Source organism: Rhipicephalus microplus, chromosome 7 (genome assembly GCF_043290135.1).
Source record: "Rhipicephalus microplus isolate Deutch F79 chromosome 7, USDA_Rmic, whole genome shotgun sequence".
Taxonomy (NCBI): domain Eukaryota; kingdom Metazoa; phylum Arthropoda; class Arachnida; order Ixodida; family Ixodidae; genus Rhipicephalus; species Rhipicephalus microplus.
Window position 1 is genome coordinate 34,711,553 of NC_134706.1, and position 21,153 is coordinate 34,732,705.

General features: G+C 45.8%; 1 protein-coding gene across 2 annotated transcripts; it reads left to right on the forward strand.

Moving 5' to 3' along the window:
* On the forward strand, positions 1–15,688 carry LOC119179552 (uncharacterized). 2 transcript variants are annotated; one of them, XM_037430655.2, is made up of 3 exons: positions 1–464; positions 12,500–12,713; positions 14,721–15,688. In XM_037430655.2, the coding sequence occupies exons 1-3, from the start codon at positions 105–107 to the stop codon at positions 15,431–15,433; spliced, it is 1,287 nt and encodes a 428-aa protein (XP_037286552.2). In that variant the 5' UTR covers positions 1–104; the 3' UTR covers positions 15,434–15,688. The 2 variants fall into 2 exon arrangements, with proteins under 2 accessions (XP_037286552.2, XP_037286551.2); XM_037430654.2 differs by lacking the exon at positions 1–464 and adding an exon at positions 10,503–10,980.
* Positions 15,689–21,153: the final 5,465 nt, after the last annotated feature.

The following is a 21,153-nucleotide window of genomic DNA, read 5'->3' on the forward strand; positions in this document are numbered from 1 at the left end:
TCCATCCACGGAGTCCATCCAGGTGCTGTCAAGCAGGTCGAGCGCGTGTGCGCGTTTTTCGCTCCGAGTTTGCGGCGCGGTATTTCGCCTTTACACCGTGAACGATGCCGTGCTGCTGCGTGCCCTGGTGTAGATCCACCAGGAAGCGCAAAGTGCCGGGCCTTTCTTTCCACGAAATTCCCGTCGACCCCAAGCTAAGGGAGGAGTGGCTGAAACGGATCCCGAGGAAGGACTGGGTTTCCGACACGACGTTGCTCTTTCCGATCGTCTGCAGCAAGCACTTTCTCCCGAGCGACTTCAAAGAGGGATGCAAGGCCCGCGTGTTAAGAAAGGGTGCGATTCCCAGCTTGTTCGATGTTCCTTCCGAGTGGGTGCAGCCGCCCGCGAAGAGGGCCCCCGGTGCGGTGCGCAAGCGAGATGCTACGGAGTCTCACCCTGATCCAGTTGCTTCTCAGCCACCGTCCGTAAGCAGTGTTGAAGTTTCAAGCGCTACTGGCGCTCACGATGTTGAATGAAGTGCTTGTCTGTGCAATGGCGAATGAAGGAGCGATTTCAGGTCGAAGTTCAAAGCTGTGCAATGGCGAATGAAGGAGCGATTTCAGGACGAAGTTCAAAGCGCGGTTCCCGTCGTGGGACGGTCGAAAGTGGCGAAGGCCCGTCGAGAACGAGGGAGGGGAATGATCGAGGGCCCGTGTAGGTGTTGGACACAAGCTGATGTTACCGAAAAATAATGAAACTAAGGAAGGTATAGGGAACATCGTTCGTCCTTACTTATGAAGGACATTATCTGCATTGTTTACTGTTTAAGCCTTCCATTAATGTCCCCTATAGTTTCCTCAGCTTCGGTGTCTGTTGTTCTGATTAAACTGCAATAAAGTAATTTTAGCATAAATGGAAAGGAAGTAAAGTCGATGAGAAATCAACTTGTTGCAGCTAGGGACTGAACCGATAACCTTGGGATAATGCGTTTCATGCTCGACCAGTTGAGTTACCGCTGCGGTCGCTTTCTAATCCGCTGTATATAGTCTTACGTTCGGTATAATTCTGAGTGTGTTATCCAGTGCTGCCCGTAGCTATGATGGTGGGTGTCTTCCTTTTGCCTTCCTTTTTCTAGAAGCTCCCATTTTAATATTTCTTTTGTAGCAGTAATACTAAGGTTTCTTTCATAGCTACCGATAACGTATCTTGCACCCATGTTCTCAACTCGCTTAAGCTTGTCGCAATTGGCCTTTGTGGGAGGTTCCCACACGGTGCACCCATATTCTATAAAAGTAGTTTGACGTAGCTCTTGTAAAGAAGATCGCGGGCCTGCTGAGGAAACAGCTTTGTGTTACGCCGCGAGAATCCCATCACCTTACATGCCTTTGCTGTGACAAAATCGACGTGCCTGTACCTACACATGAATAACGTAAGGAATATGGCCAAGTACTTATACTCAGAAACAGTTTGTAACGGAGAACCAGACAGATTGTAAAGTGTCGGTGCCACACATATTTTTTTTTGTGAAACGCATGTGAACAGTTTTCTGCTCGTTTATTTGCATATGTGATTTATGGCATCAGTTTTCTATTTTCATTAAATCGTTTTGTAAAATAACGGTATTGTAGATGCTTGTAACTTCCCTATATATTATTACATCATCAGCAAACAATCTGATGGAAAATGCGATGGTGTCGGGAAAATAATTTATGAATAATAAAAAGAGCAAGGGGTGCAACATTCAGCCGTGAGAGACTACGCTAGCCATACCTGATTCTGCACCATTTACCACCACGTACTGAGAACACAAGGAAAGGTATTCTCGATTCAAAGTTATTGCCTGTTCATTGATAACAAACCAACGTAGCTCACAGACAAGCAGCCCATGATCTATGAGGTCAACCGCTTTCCTAAAGTCCATAAATACTATCAAATCAACACAGGAGCATTCATCCAGTGCGCTACAAACTTCGTGAACAAATTCTGTTAATTGAGTTCGCAGGAAAGCCCTCATCTAAAACCATGCTGTCTTGGATTGACAAGAGTTTGATTGGTTATGTGGTGTCATTACATTGCTGCACAAGACGTGCTCTAATATTTTGCAGGCTATACTTGTCAGGGATATCGGTCTGTAGTTGTTGACCAGTTCACGTGGACCTGATTTATATACAGGCACAACGCACATCGCCTTCCAGTCGTGTGGCAGGCTTCCAGTTCTCAATGATTTTGAGTGTAGAACCTTAAGGAAGGGCGTGATGAACAGTGCTCAGGTTTTGAGAAAACCGCCTCTCAATTCATCTCGTCCCCCTGCATTGCTAAGGTCTAAGTGTTCGAGAAGACACTGAATGCCCTTTGCATCAACGTCATCCGTATCTGCCATACATCTGTTAAATGTTCTTCAAATTTACTGATAATTTGTAAAGACTCAAGATTCAACCCCATGGCACCACAATGTAAAAGCAATACAAATTCGTGGATACATTCAAGGACTCTGAACCTGGTTTCCGAGGAACCTCCGTTTTTAGAATTTTGTTATAGAAAAGTGAATCAAAAACAAAAAAAGTTATGGGAATGGCGGAGCAGGAGGGGGGTGGGGGGTGGTTGCTAAGGCATTATCACAAATTTAAGGTCTTGAAAAGGTAGAAGGGGCGCTTGCTCAAGATTTCATTGTAATTTCTCTCAAAGCTCCTTTGCACTCCGTTTTCACCTTAATACCTCCCTGTTACACCACCCTCAACTTCGCTTCGTACCGCTATTCCCCGCTCTCACAGTGTCGATCAATTACAGTCTTGCGCTTATTCTCGCCTTTGTAACTGTGCATCCATAAAGCCTCGCGATCCTCATTCTCACATGTTTCGTCATCCCTGAATTCCCCTCATACACAAATGCCCACGTAGAGCAGACCTAAATTTCTTTCCAATTCAAGGTGAACATTTCTTTTATCAGAGCAGTGCACTCGAAATGTCTTTCGATCATGTTTCTCTTTGGTAGGGCGAATGTTCCCTTCTGTCCATTTGCCGCAGTGGTCTAGCGCATTAATGCTCACGCGAAGTTTGTGAGATGAAATGCCGGCTGTGATGGCTGTATTTCGAAGGAAGCGAAACGCTTGTGTACCATTTACTTAAAATTTTCTGGAGTCCTCTATTACGGCGTCTCTCATTATCATGTCCTGATTTTGTGAGGTAAAACTTCAGCAATTATTATTATTATTCTCTTCTATCTATACTTGCACCGTTCGTTCCCCACCTAGCTGCACGTTAACGTGCCTCCTGCGTATTGTGCTGTCTGCAGATTGTAGGGCGTGACGCTGTATGGGTGAGAGTAGTTCTAGCCGTCATCCAATCCAGTCGACGGCATCATCCATGGTGTGCTGTGAAATCCCGCGCTGCTGCTCCCGAGTGTAGCGTCACCGGGGAAGTGGTGTTTCACGAGTTCCCATTCAAATCGGAGTGTCGAGATTCGTGGGCGCTAGTTGTGCGCGCACTGCAACCGCCCTTTAGAGGCAAATGATCCGACTTGACCAGCCGCTGCATCAGTTTACCGCAACCTTGTCTGAAAAGGGATACCGAACAAAACATTTGCCGACAAAATTTTCAGCCCATTTGAAATCTTGGGTGCTGAAATTGGTTAGCACAACCCTGTTTTTGGGCCCAAACTGGAGGAAAGTAATGAATTGAATGTGTCTTTTATCAACTGCCGCTCCGGGAACTACAGTGGGCTACGTTTAACGCTCTCGCAAACAGGCGTGCCAACCAACCGGCCATTGCCTGCTATGGCTTCTAGAACCAGGAATGTTCTAGGGTGATTCACGTATCGGTGCTTTTGGAGAAGAGGGAGAGTGGGTTGTAAAGGTGTGCTGAAAAAAATGGAATTTTGTTTATTTGTATCCCCTGGAGAATACTGTGCGGAAAGCATAGTGCACAGGATGTAATAATAATAATTGATGGGGTTCCCAAAACTACATAGCCTACAGAAGTAGCACATCATCTGGAGAGCCAACAGCTCCTTTCCCCACAGCTCTTTAAGAATGGTTAAAGAGCACGAAAAGATGGATGAAAAAAAGCTGTACATAAACGAAAAACAAGTGCCTGTATGTGTTCACATGTTGTTTTTCCTGGCGAGTATTTAGCAGCAATGTTTACCGCGTTGCAGATGCCGAGGATCTGTGGGTGCCATCAGAGTACGTGAGGATATGCATCAAGCATTGACAAAAGAAGACTATGTACAGGGCCCCAAAAAGCGCTACTTTGTGCCCCATGCTACACCCACCCTGTTCCTGGAGGTGTGCGACAACCAAAAGCCCGATCGCCGAGGCCAGCCTAGGAAGCAACTGCGAGTCAAAAATCAATCTTCGATCGTAGCTGTCGACGAGTCAGCGAGTAAGGTGGAGTCTTGTGAGAGGCCTCCTACAAGCACGACTACGACACCCACGGTCATACGTCATCTGTTGAGGGATACTTCTGGCTCCAAGTGTGCCAACCAGGGCGCAGACAACTTCACCTCGATACGAATTTCAAATGAAGCGCATATGCTGATGTTAGGCTTAGCATCGAAACCCTGGAGCCCAGTGAGAATGCAGACCTCCACGTTAGGCTTAGTGCCGTGACTTTAGCAGGAAACTGTGACCGACAAACACTTGATGTTGTACCGCTGCTAGGCAGTCATGCCGTGACGTTTGTAAGCTACCAGACAAACGGGACAAGGCTGGCGATAGACGCCTACGAGGAAAAGATACATTCACTGAAGAACGAGTGAAAAAGACTGCCAGGGGAGTTGTGTGAGCTGCGTTATCTTGGTGTCAACACAATATGCGGGCGCAATGTGACAAGTAAGAAATTGACAAATTTGAACGCAAATAGTTAAAAGCCTTTAGCATTTTTTAGATGCAAAGCGGCTCTTTGACTAGCCTGCGTAACGGTGTATTTCCCTCCAATACGATCCCCTCGCCGCAGGTATTGGAACGGTGCCAAGTAGCTCTCATTCTCCTAGCAGTGGGTGCTGACAACTCTCTCCCTCGCCTGATGGGTGCTTGCCACAAGTTAGCTTTCTCTTGCTTCACTCTCTCTACCACTCGCAATCGCTCAAGCACACTCCTCATATGGGCATTATCTCACCCACGCCACCACTTTCCATCTGTCGGCGCCTCGAACATCTCGCGGCGCTGACAATGTAGACAGCTGTCGCCGGCGTTGCGAGAGGTAGTGAAGCTGACCGCGTTCGCGAATGGCGACGTCAACACCAACAAGGCGCGAGCCAAAAAAGCCGAACGCGAGCATTGGCAGTTGAAGACTAGCGACGCCGACGATGTGCGAGTCAAGACCACTAATCACGTTTGAGAATACAGAGAGCCCGCAAGTAACACTGAGACGCGAGCCAAGAAAGCCGAGCGCACATGTCTTCAACGCATCTTGGCTCCGGTGTCTTTGCTTTTCAAATAAACATTTACTCGAGTAAACGCTACGCCGAGTTTCGCTTCAAACCGTTCTTCAGCAAACAGTCCCAAGTGTTCAGACTTGTCTTGTAAATTGTGTGTGTATCTATATATATATATATATATTGTATTTAATGTATTTAAAGTCCAGTTGTTGTGAGGCTTGAAGGACTGGTCTCCATCCTTGTCAAGCTACAACAGCCACGACGAGAAAGCTCCTCTGACATCATTCATTCGGTGGATGTGGCAGTGATGTCTTTTCATTTTTGTTTGCTATCACAAGTTTAGTTTCTTTACTTTCACGACAAAAAAAATTGAGGATTGTAATTAAACTCGAAGTAGGGTAAAATTGCTTTTATAGAGCACAAGGTGGCTATAAATAACGAAAAAGAACTCATTGTTTAGAGTTCCCTGGAACTTGTCACCTGGCTGCTTGCCATTGGATTTCATATCAGGGGTCAGCTAATGATACATGCTCAAAATAACCATGATGGCCAAACTCTCATGATGGGAAAAATCATCCTAAAAAAACATCTTTTCCCTATAGATGAGCTTTCAACTTCCATTTTTGGGCAACTTTTTGAGCTTGCACATCATGTCTTAGGTACTTCTAATAGCCCGTGTTGCGACTCCGGGTCCCGCGGGTCTCAGTTTGGTAGCGAGCCCCCGTGTCAGGACCCATCGTCGAGCAAGTCAGATGAGGCGCTCGTAAAAACGACAACAGTTTATTTACATGGTTAGTAACTGAGCATTCGAAAGAGGCGATCAAGTGATCAAGTAGAAGTCAAGAACTGTACATGAGAACTGTTGAACTGTAGAACTTGAAATACACGAAAGTCTTCGGCTTATATAGCGCCTCGTTGCCAACCCTGGGCACATTGTCCGCGGCTTCCGCCAATAGGGCGCTCCTTGGTCTAGGTGCTCCATCCACGAAGGAGGGGAAAGACACCACACAATGGATGTGGAGAGGGCACAGTCTACACGATGCCCAAATATAGTCACAAACGCACTGCACCGACGTTTCGCACACGTCCGGTGATCTTACATGACCTTGGTTTCCAAGACTCTTCTGGCAGTTGGGTGAGGTTCGAGAAACCGGCTGCCAGTACACGTGTCAAACTTGTCTGACTGTGTTTGGGTAGGACAATGTAGTGGTGTGCCAGCATATCGTCAAAATATGCCACTTCATTCAACCGATCTTATGGAGAAAGGGGGAAGGAAGAGTGGTCGACTAATCCCTCGTCGTCGAGGCGGGCTCCCGCAAGGGCTACAGCAGATAGTGCCCTTTCCTTTTTTTCAACCCCACATTCCATTCCTGGTTGTTTGCTAGAAGCTGTGGCTTAGCTGCGCATATCCGGGGTTCCGCTTCTCACAAGATGCAGCCACAACCAGTTTGGCTTTAGCTTTCAGCCTGAACTGCAAATACCATGCTGATTTCGAGATTTCCAGATCCTTGGTGACCTCGAAAATGGCCCAGCTGCCTCCTTGTCTGCCTCAAAAGCTTTGCTCCCAGCAAACACAATGGCCGTTCTTGAGTCGAGCTCACAAGGGCCTCTCTTGGCTCGTGCGTTTTCTTTGCGCGAACCAGTCCCGAACCCCTCGTTCAGGTTCAGGCTTCTCTTTCATTCTTGGAAAAAAGAACCGCTTAACATTACCTGGGGAATGGCGGGAAAGGTTCTAAAGTTCCGTTTTTGCCTGTTTCTGCTGGATAGGGGGTGCCATCTTGTGGGGCCTACTTGAACCAGGCAAACAAAAAAAAAAGTTATGGCAGAAGCATTGTGCATTCTACTTCTGGCGACAATTATGAGTCAGTTGCCTTGTTAATGGTTTTTGTTCCCTCAAATATAGTAGGCAAATTCAGACGTGGCAATGAGTGTCGTTGCACAAAGCGCCACAAGGTGCCGACACCATCGTCCGGTGACTCATTCCTACAACCCCTTGCATATGACATGCTAAAAACCTCTTATGGTTTTGTTGTGGTGGAGATGCAATGTTATATAAGTGAAATATAGTTTAAATGCAGTTAACAACACCATTTAGTGGTTCGTGCAAAATGTAAATGTATACATTCACATATGTGTCTAAATGTTCACGTATGGGGTAGGGCTCTGTCAGGAGGCCCTTTTTCAGGTGGGCAAATCGAAGTGCACTAACACTGTGTGGAAAACTAAAACTCAATATTATCTAAAGGTAAGCATTTCCTAGGCATGAAAGTAGTCCTACGAGGTTTCTGGACTGCTGTTTCAGCAATGAACAGCTACTCAGTATTTGTCTTTAGTGCCCCTTTAAAAGTGGAGAAAAGAAATTATGCTGAGCTTTGGGCCTTTCTCCTGCAACCTCTTTACCCCTCGTTTTCTTTTCCCTGTATATATTTCTGCTACGATTGAACCAAGTTTCAGTCTCTGCTAGTTTGTGACCTTTGTCCTGTTTGTTGTGCTACCACGTTGTCATAACGAATCAGAGAAGTAAATTATTTGTGCAAGATTCCTTGAGTAAAATGAATTTGAGTCTTCGACATTAGTGTGTCCACTAGGGATCACTTTATTCATATCACCAACACCAAAAAGGTGATATCGGTGGACAAAATAAAAGTACATACTAAACATGCGTATGCCAACCGTCTGCAAGACGTCTTGCTCCAAACACAGAACTGCTGCAGAGTAAAAGGCATCGATGTCACCCCGCCTGTCATTTGGAACGCTTTACCGGCGCTGCATCATTTGAGTAGCAGTTAGTGCATTCCGCAAGAGTCCAGCGATAGAGGGAACAAGAGTGAAACACGGATGGCTGGGAAAGACGAAATGGTAACACGCAAATGTAAACAAGAGGCCTCTCGTTGTTAATAAAAATGCTTGTCTTTAAACTAGGGGACATCCTACAACATCTTCGAAGAGATCAGTGGGCGTGTAATGTTTAACACATTACACGCCCACTGAGCAAAAGTGATTGACGCTGTCAGCGTACAGCTATGACCATTACTTTTCTTGCTTACGCTAAGAAAATGGAAGGTAGTTCCCCTTTGATCAATGTTCACAGCGAGTGTTTAACAATGCACACTTGCAAGATCAGTTTCAATTGAACAGTAAATACACTCCCTGATGTCTAAAATTTCAGGGAAATCTCACGGTTTGCACATATATGCTGCTGTGCGATGAATCCTAAATTGTTTCTCATCACGTGCACATTTAGTTTCTCTAGCTTCCCTGTCAATTTATGTTCATGGCGTGTGTTTAGATATGTACGCTTGCAAGATCACGCTTTCAACCGAAAGATAATTACGCTCCCTGAAGCCTGAAAAGATCAGAGAAATATCTAATAGTTTGCACCTATATGCCATTGTTAGATGAATATTTAATTGTTTTTCATCACATCATTTTAATCAGACACATCTTAAGAAAGCAGGAGAGGCTCCACACAGATCACTGGAGTGCAACCACTATATGCCTCTGCTTCTAAATAAGTGGTGTTGTTTGTGAGCTGGACAATGGAGTAACCAGCCACTTCTAGCTTATGATGTCGGTTTAGCATGCGTGCCCATTCATGCACCTTTGGTGGCTTCGTCAGTAAATTTACAATATAGTGTGGAGGTCCATATTCATGCGTATTTTGCGAGGAACTGTTCCTGCCTTTTAAAGTTGTATTTGGCTGTAGAGAAAACATTCAGTCAAGCTGAAGTGATGAATAGTTGGAAACGCCCAAGGTGTTGTGGGTCCCACTGCCGACACTGGTAACCATCATTGGTGGAGAGAGTTCCACGGTGAAACATTGGCAAACAAAATAGTTTCGGCACACATGGCAATACAATTTCTATTTGCAGTTGCTAACGTGTAGTGAATAACTGATGTGCCCAGAAAAAGCTCGTATGGTGCCCTCGCAGCACATCAGGCACCTAGTGGGTCACATTCAGGAACAGTCTGCCAATGGCTTATTCGCAGGCAGCATTGACAAAATTACATCGTAGTCTCTTCAAGAGACAGGCTTGGAGAACATTTAGGACAGGTTGCAGGAATACAACTTGTCCATAACTGTTTCGCTGAAAAAATGAAGTGATGAATGCGGTGATAAGTTGGCATGGTATACAAAGTAAGACTGGCAAAAGAAAGACGGCTGCTGCAGCGAGCTAAGTGTCCACTGTGCTGTCAGTTCATTAAAAAATAAGCGGTGAGAACATAGCATACACAAAGGTATGGATATCTGCTTATAGGAGGCAGTGCATACCCTTGTTATAACATGCAGCACCCACAAAGATACGGGCTGTCAAAAGGGGGTGTGCGACCTCACTTTGTGGGTCAAAGTACGCTCTTGCTGCTGGAGCCGCGCAACCTCCCCTTTGCCTACCCCCCTGTATCAGAAGAGGGAGGGAGGGGGGCTAATGCTCACCGCAGCGCGTCCCTCCCCCGCCCTAAGTCAAAGAGTTAACTCTATGGTCAAAGTGTGGGGCATATTTTGCGCCCTCCCCTATTCGGTGATTGGAAGGTGGCCTGCCCTTTTCTTCCACTTTATGCGGCCGTCTATGCATGCACCTATAGTAGTACTGCATTCAAGTGCATGTTGCAGAACACTCCAGAAGCTCTGAAAAATTGATAAAATGCAGCAAGTAAGCATTGCTTGCAAAGTAAGCGGGCCAGTGCACGATAAGGAAGAAGGAACCGCAACTTGCATACCTGCCGGCTTAATCTCTTGCTGCAGGGCTTCGACGCTAGTCTGTATATTACCTCCATGTTTGACGCCGCTAAATTTACCACATTCAAAAGCGGCCAGCGCTCTGAAAATGATCCTCCGATTTTGTCACCGGGGTGCGTCCTTGGAGTGTAATTTCTTTTCTCAACTCACCAGTTCTTTGAACAGGGCACATTTGATTTTCCCGCCCGATACGAAGGGCTGTGGTAGCTTGGGCTAGTTGGCATGGCATGACGATAGTTGTAGCGCGAGAACAGAACGACGACAAAGAGACAAGAATGACACGAGCGCTCGTGTCCTTCTTGTCTCTTTATCGTCGTCCTGTTCTAGCGCTACAACTATCGTCAAAACGAAGAGATCACACACATTATCATCATCATCGTGGACAGTTTCTTTCAAGCCGGTCGAGGCACAGAACATAGTCGAGGCTCGAGCCAACGTGTGTGCGCGTCTTTTGTGGTCTCTAGTGGTGCGCGTTTTTTTTCGCGCGGAGATTGTGGAGCGTTGTTTTTGCCTCTATGCTGTGAACGATGTCGTACTGCTGCGTGCCCAAGTGCGGATCCAACGCGAAGAACAAAGTGCCGGGCCTTTCCTTCCACGAAATTCCCAGCGACTTCGAGCTGAGAGAGGAGTGGCTGAGACGGATCCCGAGGAAGAACTGGGTTCCCAACACGACATCCCGCTATTCGGTCGTCTGCAGCAAGCACTTCCTCCCGGGCGACTTCAAAGAGGGATGCAAGTTCCGCGTGTTAAGAAAGGGTGCCATTCCCAGCTTGTTCGATGTCCCCTCCGAGCGTGTAAAGCCGCCCTCGAAGAGAGCCTCCGGTGCAGCGCGTAAGCGAGTTGCTACCAAGTCGTACCGTGATGAAGATTCTTCTGAGCCATCGCCCGTAAGCAGCTTTCACGATGTTGAATGAAGTGCTTGTCTGTGCAATGGCGAATGAATTGGTGATTTCGGATAGAAGTCGACGGCGAGGTTTCCATCGTGGAATGTTGAGGAAACACGTGGTGAACAAAACAGGGGAATGACCGAGGGCCCGTATCATTGTTAAACGTAAGCTGGGGTGATCCGACGGATAATGAAACCAAGCAGAGTATTGGGGGACATGGTTTCTCATTATTTATGAAAGGCATTCTCTGCATTGCTGTTAAAGCCTTCCATTAATGTCCCCTGCATTTTCCTCAGCTTCGCTATCTGTTGGATTCATTAAACTGCAGAATAGTCGTATTATATAACATGAAATGGAAAGTAATTTTTGTGGATGAAAAATGAACTTGTTGCAGCTGGAGACTGAGTCCATAGCCTACGCATAATGCATCTGATGCTCCACCAATTAAGCTACAGCAGTGATCCCTTTTCAATCCACTTTGTTGAGTAATATGTTAGGCTAATCCTGAGAATGCGAACCAGTGCCAGCCTCAACCATGACGGCGAGTGTGGAAGACTTGTTGTCAGCTGGTGCCACTTAGCACGTGAACTTGTTACGAGCTGGAAGTTAACCAGTAAGCCCTCGCATACTACCTAAAGCATTAAGTGTGCCCGAACGAGACCCTCACTGCGAATGATAACTGTTGTAGCTTAGCGTGTAACACGTCGTGTGGCCAAGTTCGAGGGTGTGGGTTTGATTCCCGGCCACAGCATCTGTGTCTTGATGGGGATGAACCGCGAAAAACACCTGTGTGCATAGATTTTGGTTTACATTGAGGAACCCCTGCCATGGTGTTCGAAATTATAGGGACGCTCCCAATATGTCGTGCCTCTTGATTGTATAAATCATGGTTTTGGCGCGTGAAACCCAGTAATTGTAAATGAACGTCACAAAGAAGTGAATTGGATCTTATAACTTGAACAAACACTGGACTAAGAGAGAGAGAGCTTAAAAAACTAAAGGAGAGCTGCCATCTATATGGTTTTCGCCACTTTTACAGAAGCAACAAATGAGGAGCACATGGGAACTCTGCTTCAATGATAGTTGTTTCAGAAGGATTTGGATGCAAGCCAGTTGATATAAGATCTGTCGTAAAGAAAAAAAAAGTTCTATAGAAACACGGATGAGTTGAAGGACACCCATGAAGCCTAATAGCAGCTTTGCGAAAATACGAAGGGACGCTACTTGAACAAAAGCCTGTAGCGATGCCAGAGTGGCTGTTTAGAAACTATGCTAATCCAGTTTCCAACAAGGTAAAAGTGCATGAAAAAAAATTGATAAAGAAAAACAACATGTAAACATACAGAGGCGCACATGTGTTTAGGTGTGCATTTTTTTTTCTGCCCATGTTTTTCGTGCGCTTGTAGTTTTGTGGCGTGAAACTCCCAAGCGTTATTGTTTCCTTCTATCGATGTTTGCACCTTCCATTCGCCACTTAGGTGCACGCTCACATGTCTCCTGCACATTGTGCTGTCTGCAGGTTGTAGGGCGTACTGCCGTGCACAGTAAGGGTGACAGTACCAGCCATCATCCAATCCAGTCGACGCCACCATCCATCGTGTGCTGTGCGATTCCGGGCTGCGGCTCCCTAGCGGGCATCACCAGCGATGTGGTGCTTCACGAGTTCCCATCCAAATCGGAGCGTCGACAGTTGTGGACGCAGATTGTGCGTGCACTCCGGCCGCCCTGTCGAGGCAAGTGATCCGATTCAGCCAGCTAGCTGCTGGATCAGTTTACTGAAAGCTGTCTTGAGAGAGATAAACAGAAGTGAAGTGCTGTACTGAGCGAGCTGGCACATATTCGTGGCGAGACTTGGCGTGTGGTAAACAGTTACTGAACAAAACTCTTGCCACCAAGATTTTTAGTCCACTTGAAGCCTTGGGTGCTGACATTGTTAACAAACACATTAACGACCTTGTCTTTGGACTAAAACGGGAGGAAAGTAGTGAACTTGATGTGTTTTTCATAAACTGCAGCACAGTGAACTATAGGGGGGTCACGTTTAATGCCCTCAAAAACGGGCGTGCCAGCCATACTAGCCGTTGCCCGCTACGGCTTCCAGAACCAGGAATGTTTTCGGGTGGGTCATGCCTCAGTGTTTTTGTGGAAGGGGCATTGTGGGTTGCAAAGGCGAGGTGATGAAATGGAAGTAGCAGGACAGGAAAAGCGTGTCCCCTGCTTCAGCTTCAGAGATGCTCGATGTCCTGGCCGTTGATGCGCAACGTTGCGTACGCTCACAATCCTCCAAGGGTGCAGCCGACTGTTCAAAGATATGCGAAATATGGTGTGTTTATTCGAACTGTCACGTTTTTCGAGCGAAATTTCGATGCTATGTCATTTTTCCCCGTTTTTTTTCTCGGTTACCCTAAAGCTTTATGTTGGTGTTTCGTTGTGCTGTATGTCCCATCCCTATACGGTACTTTTGTGTTGTGGTCGCTTGGTGCAAAGGGAATTTACAATATCTAAAAATTTGTTATTCCCTTGCCAATTTGGCGCAATGCAAAGAGGGCTTCTGCGATAGATTGTTCGAGAGTTGTGAATAGAGTACATCTTCGATTGTACGCAGCATTTGCAATTATTCGGATATGCAGTATACGTGGAATGCCCATATATGCATGAGAAGACAGAGGCTTGGAGAGAGGAAAAATTCTCGAACTGCGCATGTTGCTAGATTCAATGTTGAGACTAATTGTCTTGTTTTATTCAAAGTTGCTGTTTTGAAGGCAAAGCAAGGCCACTTGTTGCAACGTTGCGTGAGCAATGCCCCTCGTTCAAGGATTCCTCCTTTGTCTTTATATGATACAGTGTTAATCAAAACCAGCTGATAATTAAGCGAAGGAAAGTACTACAAGGGACATAAATTGTATCGTTTTAAGTATATTGTAGTAATTGTAAAATATACCCGAGAAAAATGAAGTGGACAAAAATATGGTTAGCCACTGGCAAAGACCGAACGTGCAATTTTCGGATTACACGCTCGATGCTCTTAGCAGATGAACTTTGATAGTGGTTGTTTTCTCGTTCTCTTCGGGTATTGTGTGCATGCACGTAAAACCTGGGAGTGTTAGTAAAATGTGTTCGTGGCGAGCGTGGAACACTCGTTCTTTTGCCAGCTGGAATATCATGATATGCGATAGTTTAATGAGCAGACAGTTGACCAATAAGACTTTGCATGTTACCTTGCCGGTTTGGTGCCTGCCGGTGACAAGTTGTTTTTTTTTTTGTCGATCTTACTTTTTCTTGTATATATTCCTCAATTACAGTGCAATAAATGCCCCTGTATTTTGTATGGCTTCAATTATCTGCTGATTGTTGTTAACATTGTGTCAAACAGAGAAACAAGCCCTCAATGCTTTCTCCTTTCATTTACATATACTATACAGGTGTTTTGTGAAATGAGCAAGGGTTTCTAAACAAATAGGACCATTGGGTAAGGTGGGGTGTGGCACACACCACAAAGTGACGTCAGCCCTTTCCTCACCAAACACGCTTATATAGAATGACTGGGTGTTTGGAACATTTATAAGGTCCCCTTGAATATATTTGCGGTATATAAAAGACTTTTTATGTATCCAATAACTTAAATATAGAACTTTTTTAGTGAACCCCTTCCGATTCGGTATATCCGGGTTAAATCGTGTGTCCACATGTGTTTTCAGTGTGGGACTCCGTGATTAGCATTAATGCTTGCCGCGTCGCAGATCCCGCGGATCTGTGGGTGCCGTCGGAGTACGCGAGGATATGCAGCAAGCACTTCACCAAGGACGAATACATACAGGGCCCCAGAAAACGCTACCTCGCACCTCACGCTACACCCACCCTGTTCCTGGAGGCCTGCGGCAACCAAAAGCCCGGTCGCCGAGGTCAGCCCAGGAAGCAACTGCGAGTCGAAGATCGCTCTTCGATCGACGGCGAGCCACCGAGCAAGGTGGAGTCTTTGAAGAGGCCTCCTACAAGTACGACTACAACGCCTGTGGTCATACGTCATCTGTTGGGGGATAGGTCTCACTCTAAGCGTGACCACCAGGAGGCAGCCGACGTCACCTCGATACGAATTTCGAATGTGGTTTCATGCAGATATGCTGATGTGCTTAGTGCCGGAACTCTGGAGGAGCCCAGTGAGGATGCTGACCGCCATGTTAGGCTTAGTGCTGTGACTTTAGTAGGAAGCTCTGGCCGACAAACACCTGATGTTGTACCGTTTCCAGGCACCCCCGCCGTGACGTCTGTGGCTTGCCAGACGCACGTGACGGGGCTGACTATAGAGGCCTACGAGGAGCAGATACACGCACTGAAGAATGAGTGCAGAAAACTGCGGGGGGAGTTGTGCGAGCTGCGTTATGTTAGTGTGAACACCGTATGCGGTGGCAGTGTGGCAAGTCAGAAATCGACAAATTTGAATGCAAAAATTTAAAAGCTTGTAGCGTTGTTTTTCCTCTACTCGATACTGCACCTGAACTTTGGGAAATGTGGAAAAGCAACCTGTTCTATTGCCAGCAACATGTGTCTAATTATTGTAAAATGGAATGAGTAGGCAATTGTGCAACACTTAAAGCAACTCTAAGGGCAAATAACAATTTACGTCAGAGTAAAACATAGATGCTTGAGAACGTCTAAAATGTCTCTATTAACAGCAGCAGTGGTGTAATAATCAAGAAATTAAGGTAAATGTACAAGACTATATGCACCACGAGTGGGATATATTAAAATGTACAATGACATCATTGTATTCCACGAGTCGGATGCAATGACGTCGACAGTCTCGTGTAAAATCAATCGCTAGTAATCGAAAATAAAGCTCCTTCCATGCATAACAACACATAATAAAATGGTGCTAGTCTGTTTCTTCAATTCACGAAAAAAAAGAACCGCTTGGCATTGCCTGGGGAATGACGCGAGTGGTTCAAAAGTTTCGTTTTTGCCTGATTAGGTGTTGCCCATCTAGTGGAGCCCAGTTGAACCAGGAAACAAAAAAATTTTTATTGCGGAAACATTGTGAATTCTACTTCTGGTGGGGATGCCTTGCAAAAGTGTAATAACGAATGAGTTGGCTTTTCCTCAACAACGGCAGGCAAAAACAAACGTGTCAATGTCTGTAGTTGCACTAAGCGCCACAAGGTGTCGACACCATGGTCCAATAACCCTGCATTTCTACAACCCTTTGCATATGCGGGGATGCTGTACATGCTAAAACTCTCCCATGATTTTACCGCAGCGGTGATTTAATGTTATATAAATCAAATATTGTTCAAGTGCAGTTAACATCATCGTTTAATGGTTTGCACAAACGTAGATGTGTACGTTTACACACTACGTAAATGTTCATGTATGAGGTGGCAAAACTTTGCTATAACATGCGTTCCGGTGACATGGCAAACGGATTATGGTATTCTGGTAACACAGTAATGTTAAAAAAAAGACATGTACAGCCTAAAATCTCCTAGTGCTGTATTCACGTGATGTTGCTGGACACCTGAATTCGAGCGTACTATAAAAGGATCGAGTGGGACGGACGCAGCACTATTGCTGAGGTGGCGCTCGTTGACGGAATAGGGGCACTGCCGACAAAGTGGTTTGGTCGTTATCGAGTGCACCGGCTGCACTATCTCTATTTACAAGAACAGACATAAAAATCGAAGAAAGCAAGAAGAAATTCAAAGTGACTTCTAAAGGTTTCCAACTTAAAGTGTGTCCTGTATTCTTTCCCATGTTCCCTTTAGAGATGGACAGCGATGCACGCGTCAACGATGCCAACTGACTGATCAGGTTGTTTTTCTCTACGAAATGCAGCATTTAAGTGTTGTAGTGGCAACAGTAATTCAGAAGTGGATTGCGGCGTCAGTGCGCTATAATTTATACCTTGGAAATGCTCAGCGGCAGTCGTCGGTTTGCTGTACTACTTTTGCGCAGCTTTTTGCCCACCCCTCGAAGATACTTTTCTATCCTTTTTGTTATTGCAATCACTGACCATATCTTGAGCATGCTGCAACCTTATGCAAAATATCTCATGTAGGCCGAGAAAACTGGTGCCTCGACCAATAACTAGACTGAGTCCTTAATTCTCGCAAGTTTTCTAGTTTCACTGATGCTGTCAATACAACTTGACTTTCAAAATCATCGTCGACAGGCGTGTTCGTGCAGGCTTTCTTGCTATTGTGGGGTCGTGGCATAGTAGGGGCTTCCCGTTTACGAGGGGTGCATTTAGGAGCCACTTTCATGGTCAAATACCTCAGAAAGTTGAGCAAGATTGTAGGCACTGCGTCCGACGTGAGCATGCATACACCGCAGGTGATTCTCACTTCTTGCCGTTGATGAAGTGGATGTAGTTACAGAGTATGTAGCGGTCCTCCAAGTGGAGCTTGCACACTACGCAGTTTCGCTCAAGAGCTTTGTCGCTGCGATGGAGGAAATTTTTTCTCATATTTTCATCTTTGGAATGCTAAAAAGCGACAACGTCCTTTCTGCTTTGACGCCGGCATAGACTGTGCGGCATCCTGGCGCGTAGCAATGGCAAAGCCTAGCTTTAGTCATGCCGGCGTCGTTGGCACTCGCTCATTTGGGCATTTAAGGTTCCCACCACAGTGCAATACTACATGGAGACTAACGGCAGCAGCGTTCACGCATGCTCAACTAGCTAATGCTGCTAACAGCAGAATACCACGCACGAACACATGCGATACCAGCAATACCAGTGCCAACCACACCAATCCACTGCGACCGCAGCTCCGCCACTTCAACTGTCAACGAACTGCGCTTCGCTACGATGCAAGTGCCGAGCCAGCCGCTCGTCCCACTCAGAAGTTCTAGAGAAGCATGAGATGGCTCGTGCTGGCGCAGAGGCATGACAGTCAAAACGATGCATTCGCTTGTTTTTAGGTTCATCGATGACGTCTATCGCGGCAAGCTTCGGTGGCTGTTGTTGCTGCTACAGCTCTGGCTACTACTAGTGTCGGCGGCCGTGCAGTATAGGCGTGCAACATTGGTCAAGGCAACTGCTCTATCAGGAGGCCATTTTTCAGGCGGGTAGATTGAATTGTCTCTAGTGCTGTGCGGACCGCTAAAAGGCGTTTTTATTTTTTCAAAATAAGCATTTTTTTGGCACGAAAGTAGCAGTATGAGGTTTCTGGACCGCTATTTCAGCAATGAATATAGACTTAATATTTGCCATTAGTGTCCCTTTAAAAGCGTTGAGGCATTATGGTGAAGTCTGGGCCCTGAAACCACCATAGTAGACTCTCATTAAATGGAACCTGAAGGGATCAGTCAAAAGTGTTCCGTTTAACAGGAGTTCTGTTTACCGAGAGATGAACAAGTGCACACAAAGCAAGAAGAAACCAATCTTGTCAGAAGCATTTGTTCCATTTAAACAGCAGTTCCATCAAAAATATTTCTCTTTACTGAGAGTCTACTGTATATCACTGAAGCAACCCTTTCTTTTTATATGGTGGCGCTTACTGTCATGGCATACATAGCTCGCCAGCAGCTGTGACCGACTTGGTGGATCCTAATCACACAAAACCTTAGCAATGCAGTGATTGCTAAGCTATTACATTTGTTGTGTCGCCCGACAATAACCATTTGCGCTTCACCAGTCTTTACATTTCAATCTTCTCAAAATATTGCTAGCCAGAACCATTGGTACAAAGACATTCAGTACTGGCCATGGTCGTCGGCAGGATTTTCTCCCGGAAGGTGCAAACCATTGTTGCATCGCAGTTTAGGGAGAGGGAGAGCGCTGGTAAGGGCAAGTGCCCCTTTTGCACCCCCCTCCTCTGCTGACGCTCATAGTACTCGCATATTGAAGCACTTATGGCGAATTGCATTGGGGGAGCAGGAGCACTCAAAAGCACGCTGAAAGTTTTCTTTTTGAAGCCAGAGTGTTTACATGGTTGACAAGGAGTTAAAGCTCTGTCATCCACTGGTGGAGCGAGAGTGCTTTTGCTGCACCGACAGCAGCCAGGAGCAGTTTGCAGTGTTCTAGCATGAAAAGCGGAGTAGGGGCAGAGCGATGAGTCACGTGGCCCTTGAACGTCACAGTCTCCGAATGCTTCTTCAGCCGGCGAGTGCGGCGGCAATGGTAGCAACCATGTGCAGTTTGACACCGCTGTTTTGTACGGGTGGCTACGATGACAGCCAGACGTCTGTCGAATGCGTTGTTGCACAAACATACTAGGTGTTAGGATACATAATGAAGAGCGTGTGGCTGATTTTTGTCACGCGTATTTTGCTGCTGCCACACAGGGCTTGGAATATTGCGACCACATGGTCTCCCTACTCATCACCCCTTCACCTGCCCTCCGGAAGCGTGCCGCATTCCAGTGGTAGGTTGAGTGGCCCAGCTCTCGGTGCCCTGCCCCTGTTCTATCAATGGAACTTGCCATTAGCTGCCTTGGTAGCTCATTCATAGGATGCGTTATTCGAATGTCGCAGGATTGGTCCATGCCCACGACAAGTTATCTTTTCATTCGATTTTTTTTTCATGTTTACATTACAATAACTTCTATAACATCCCTTATATTTTCCTTGGCATGATTGTATGTTAGATCTCATTATTGCTGGGTCTAACAAAGCAAATGAGTTTTTAAATGTACACTTGCTTGCTTCATAAATTTTCTTTAGTAAAGCAGCTGCTATGAGCCATCGCTTGTGATAATGGTGCAATGTCGCTGCTTAATGCTTCAATGTTAGTTTTTGAGTAAAACTTACGCCGAGATCACACGAACCATAGATGCTGGAAATGAAAGTACGAGCATTACTGAGCCTTAAACTTTTATTGTTCTATTCACGGTTACTCTTCTTCTGCAAATGGGACATACTAATGGTATGCATAATGGAGGCATCGAGTTGTGCGTGCCCTTAAATTTCTGTCCCGTTTATGCGCTGCGTGCTGTAGTAGCCTTTCTGCCTACCGTCCCAGAAGTAAATGACGCGTGCAAGTTTCCTTGCGCCAATCGAATTTGAGTCTTCAACAGCAGTCTGTCTGCACACAATGGTTTTATTCATACCACTGACACCAAAAAGGTGCTATTGGCAGATACAACAAAAGCACATACAAAATTTGCGCGTGCCAGCCTTCCGCAAGACGTCTTGCGCCGGATACTGGACGGCTGCTGAGTAAAAGGCATCGGTGGCGCCGCGCCTGTCGCTTCGAAGGCTTTACCGGCGCCGCGTCATTTGAGCAGCAGCCAGTGCACGGCGCAAGGGTCCAGCGTTAGCGGGAACAATAGTGAAACACAGGTGGCTGGGAAAGACAAAACGGGAACATACAAGTGTAAATACAAAGCGTCTCTTTGTTAATAAAAAGCACTTGTCTCAAAACTAGGGGACATCCTACAATATACTTGAGGAGATCAGTGGGCATGTAATGTTTAACCCGAAAACAAAAGCAATTGATGTTATTGGCCTACAGCTATGACCATTACTTTTTTTTTTTTTGCTTACACTAGGAAAATGGATCCCTTTCAATTGATGCTCACAGCTTGTGTTTAACAATATAATGCTTGCGAGATCACAGTTTCAACTGAAAGGTAATAACAATCCCTGATATCTGAAAAGTCCGCAAAATATCAAATACTTTGCACCTATATGCCGCTGTGAGATGAATTTTGAATTGCTTCTCATCACATGCACATTCAGTTTCCCCACTGTCTGTGTCAATCCATGTACACAGCGTGTGCTCAAAAGTGTACCGTACGCTTGCGAGATCACAGTTTCAAATGGAAGGTAATTTACCCTTCGTGAGGTCTAAAAAATCGGGGAAATCTCGAATAGTTTGCACCTATATGCCATTTTGAGACGAATTTGGGATTGTTTGTCGTCACATCACTATATAGAGACACATCTTGAGAAAGTAAGACAGGCCCCACACAGACCACTGAATTGCAACCACTGTATGCCTCCATGACTAAAGAAATGGCCTTGTTTATGAGCCAAACAACGGAGTCACTGGCTGCCGCCAGCTTATGATGTTGCTCTAGTGCGCATGCCCATTCATGCACGTTTGTAACTTCGTCAACAGATTTACATCTAGTGCGGAGGCCCTTTCAAGTTGTATTTGACTATAGAACATTCAAACTGAAGTGATTAATACACTCAAACCTCATTATAACAAAGTCACATCTGCCATGAAAATAC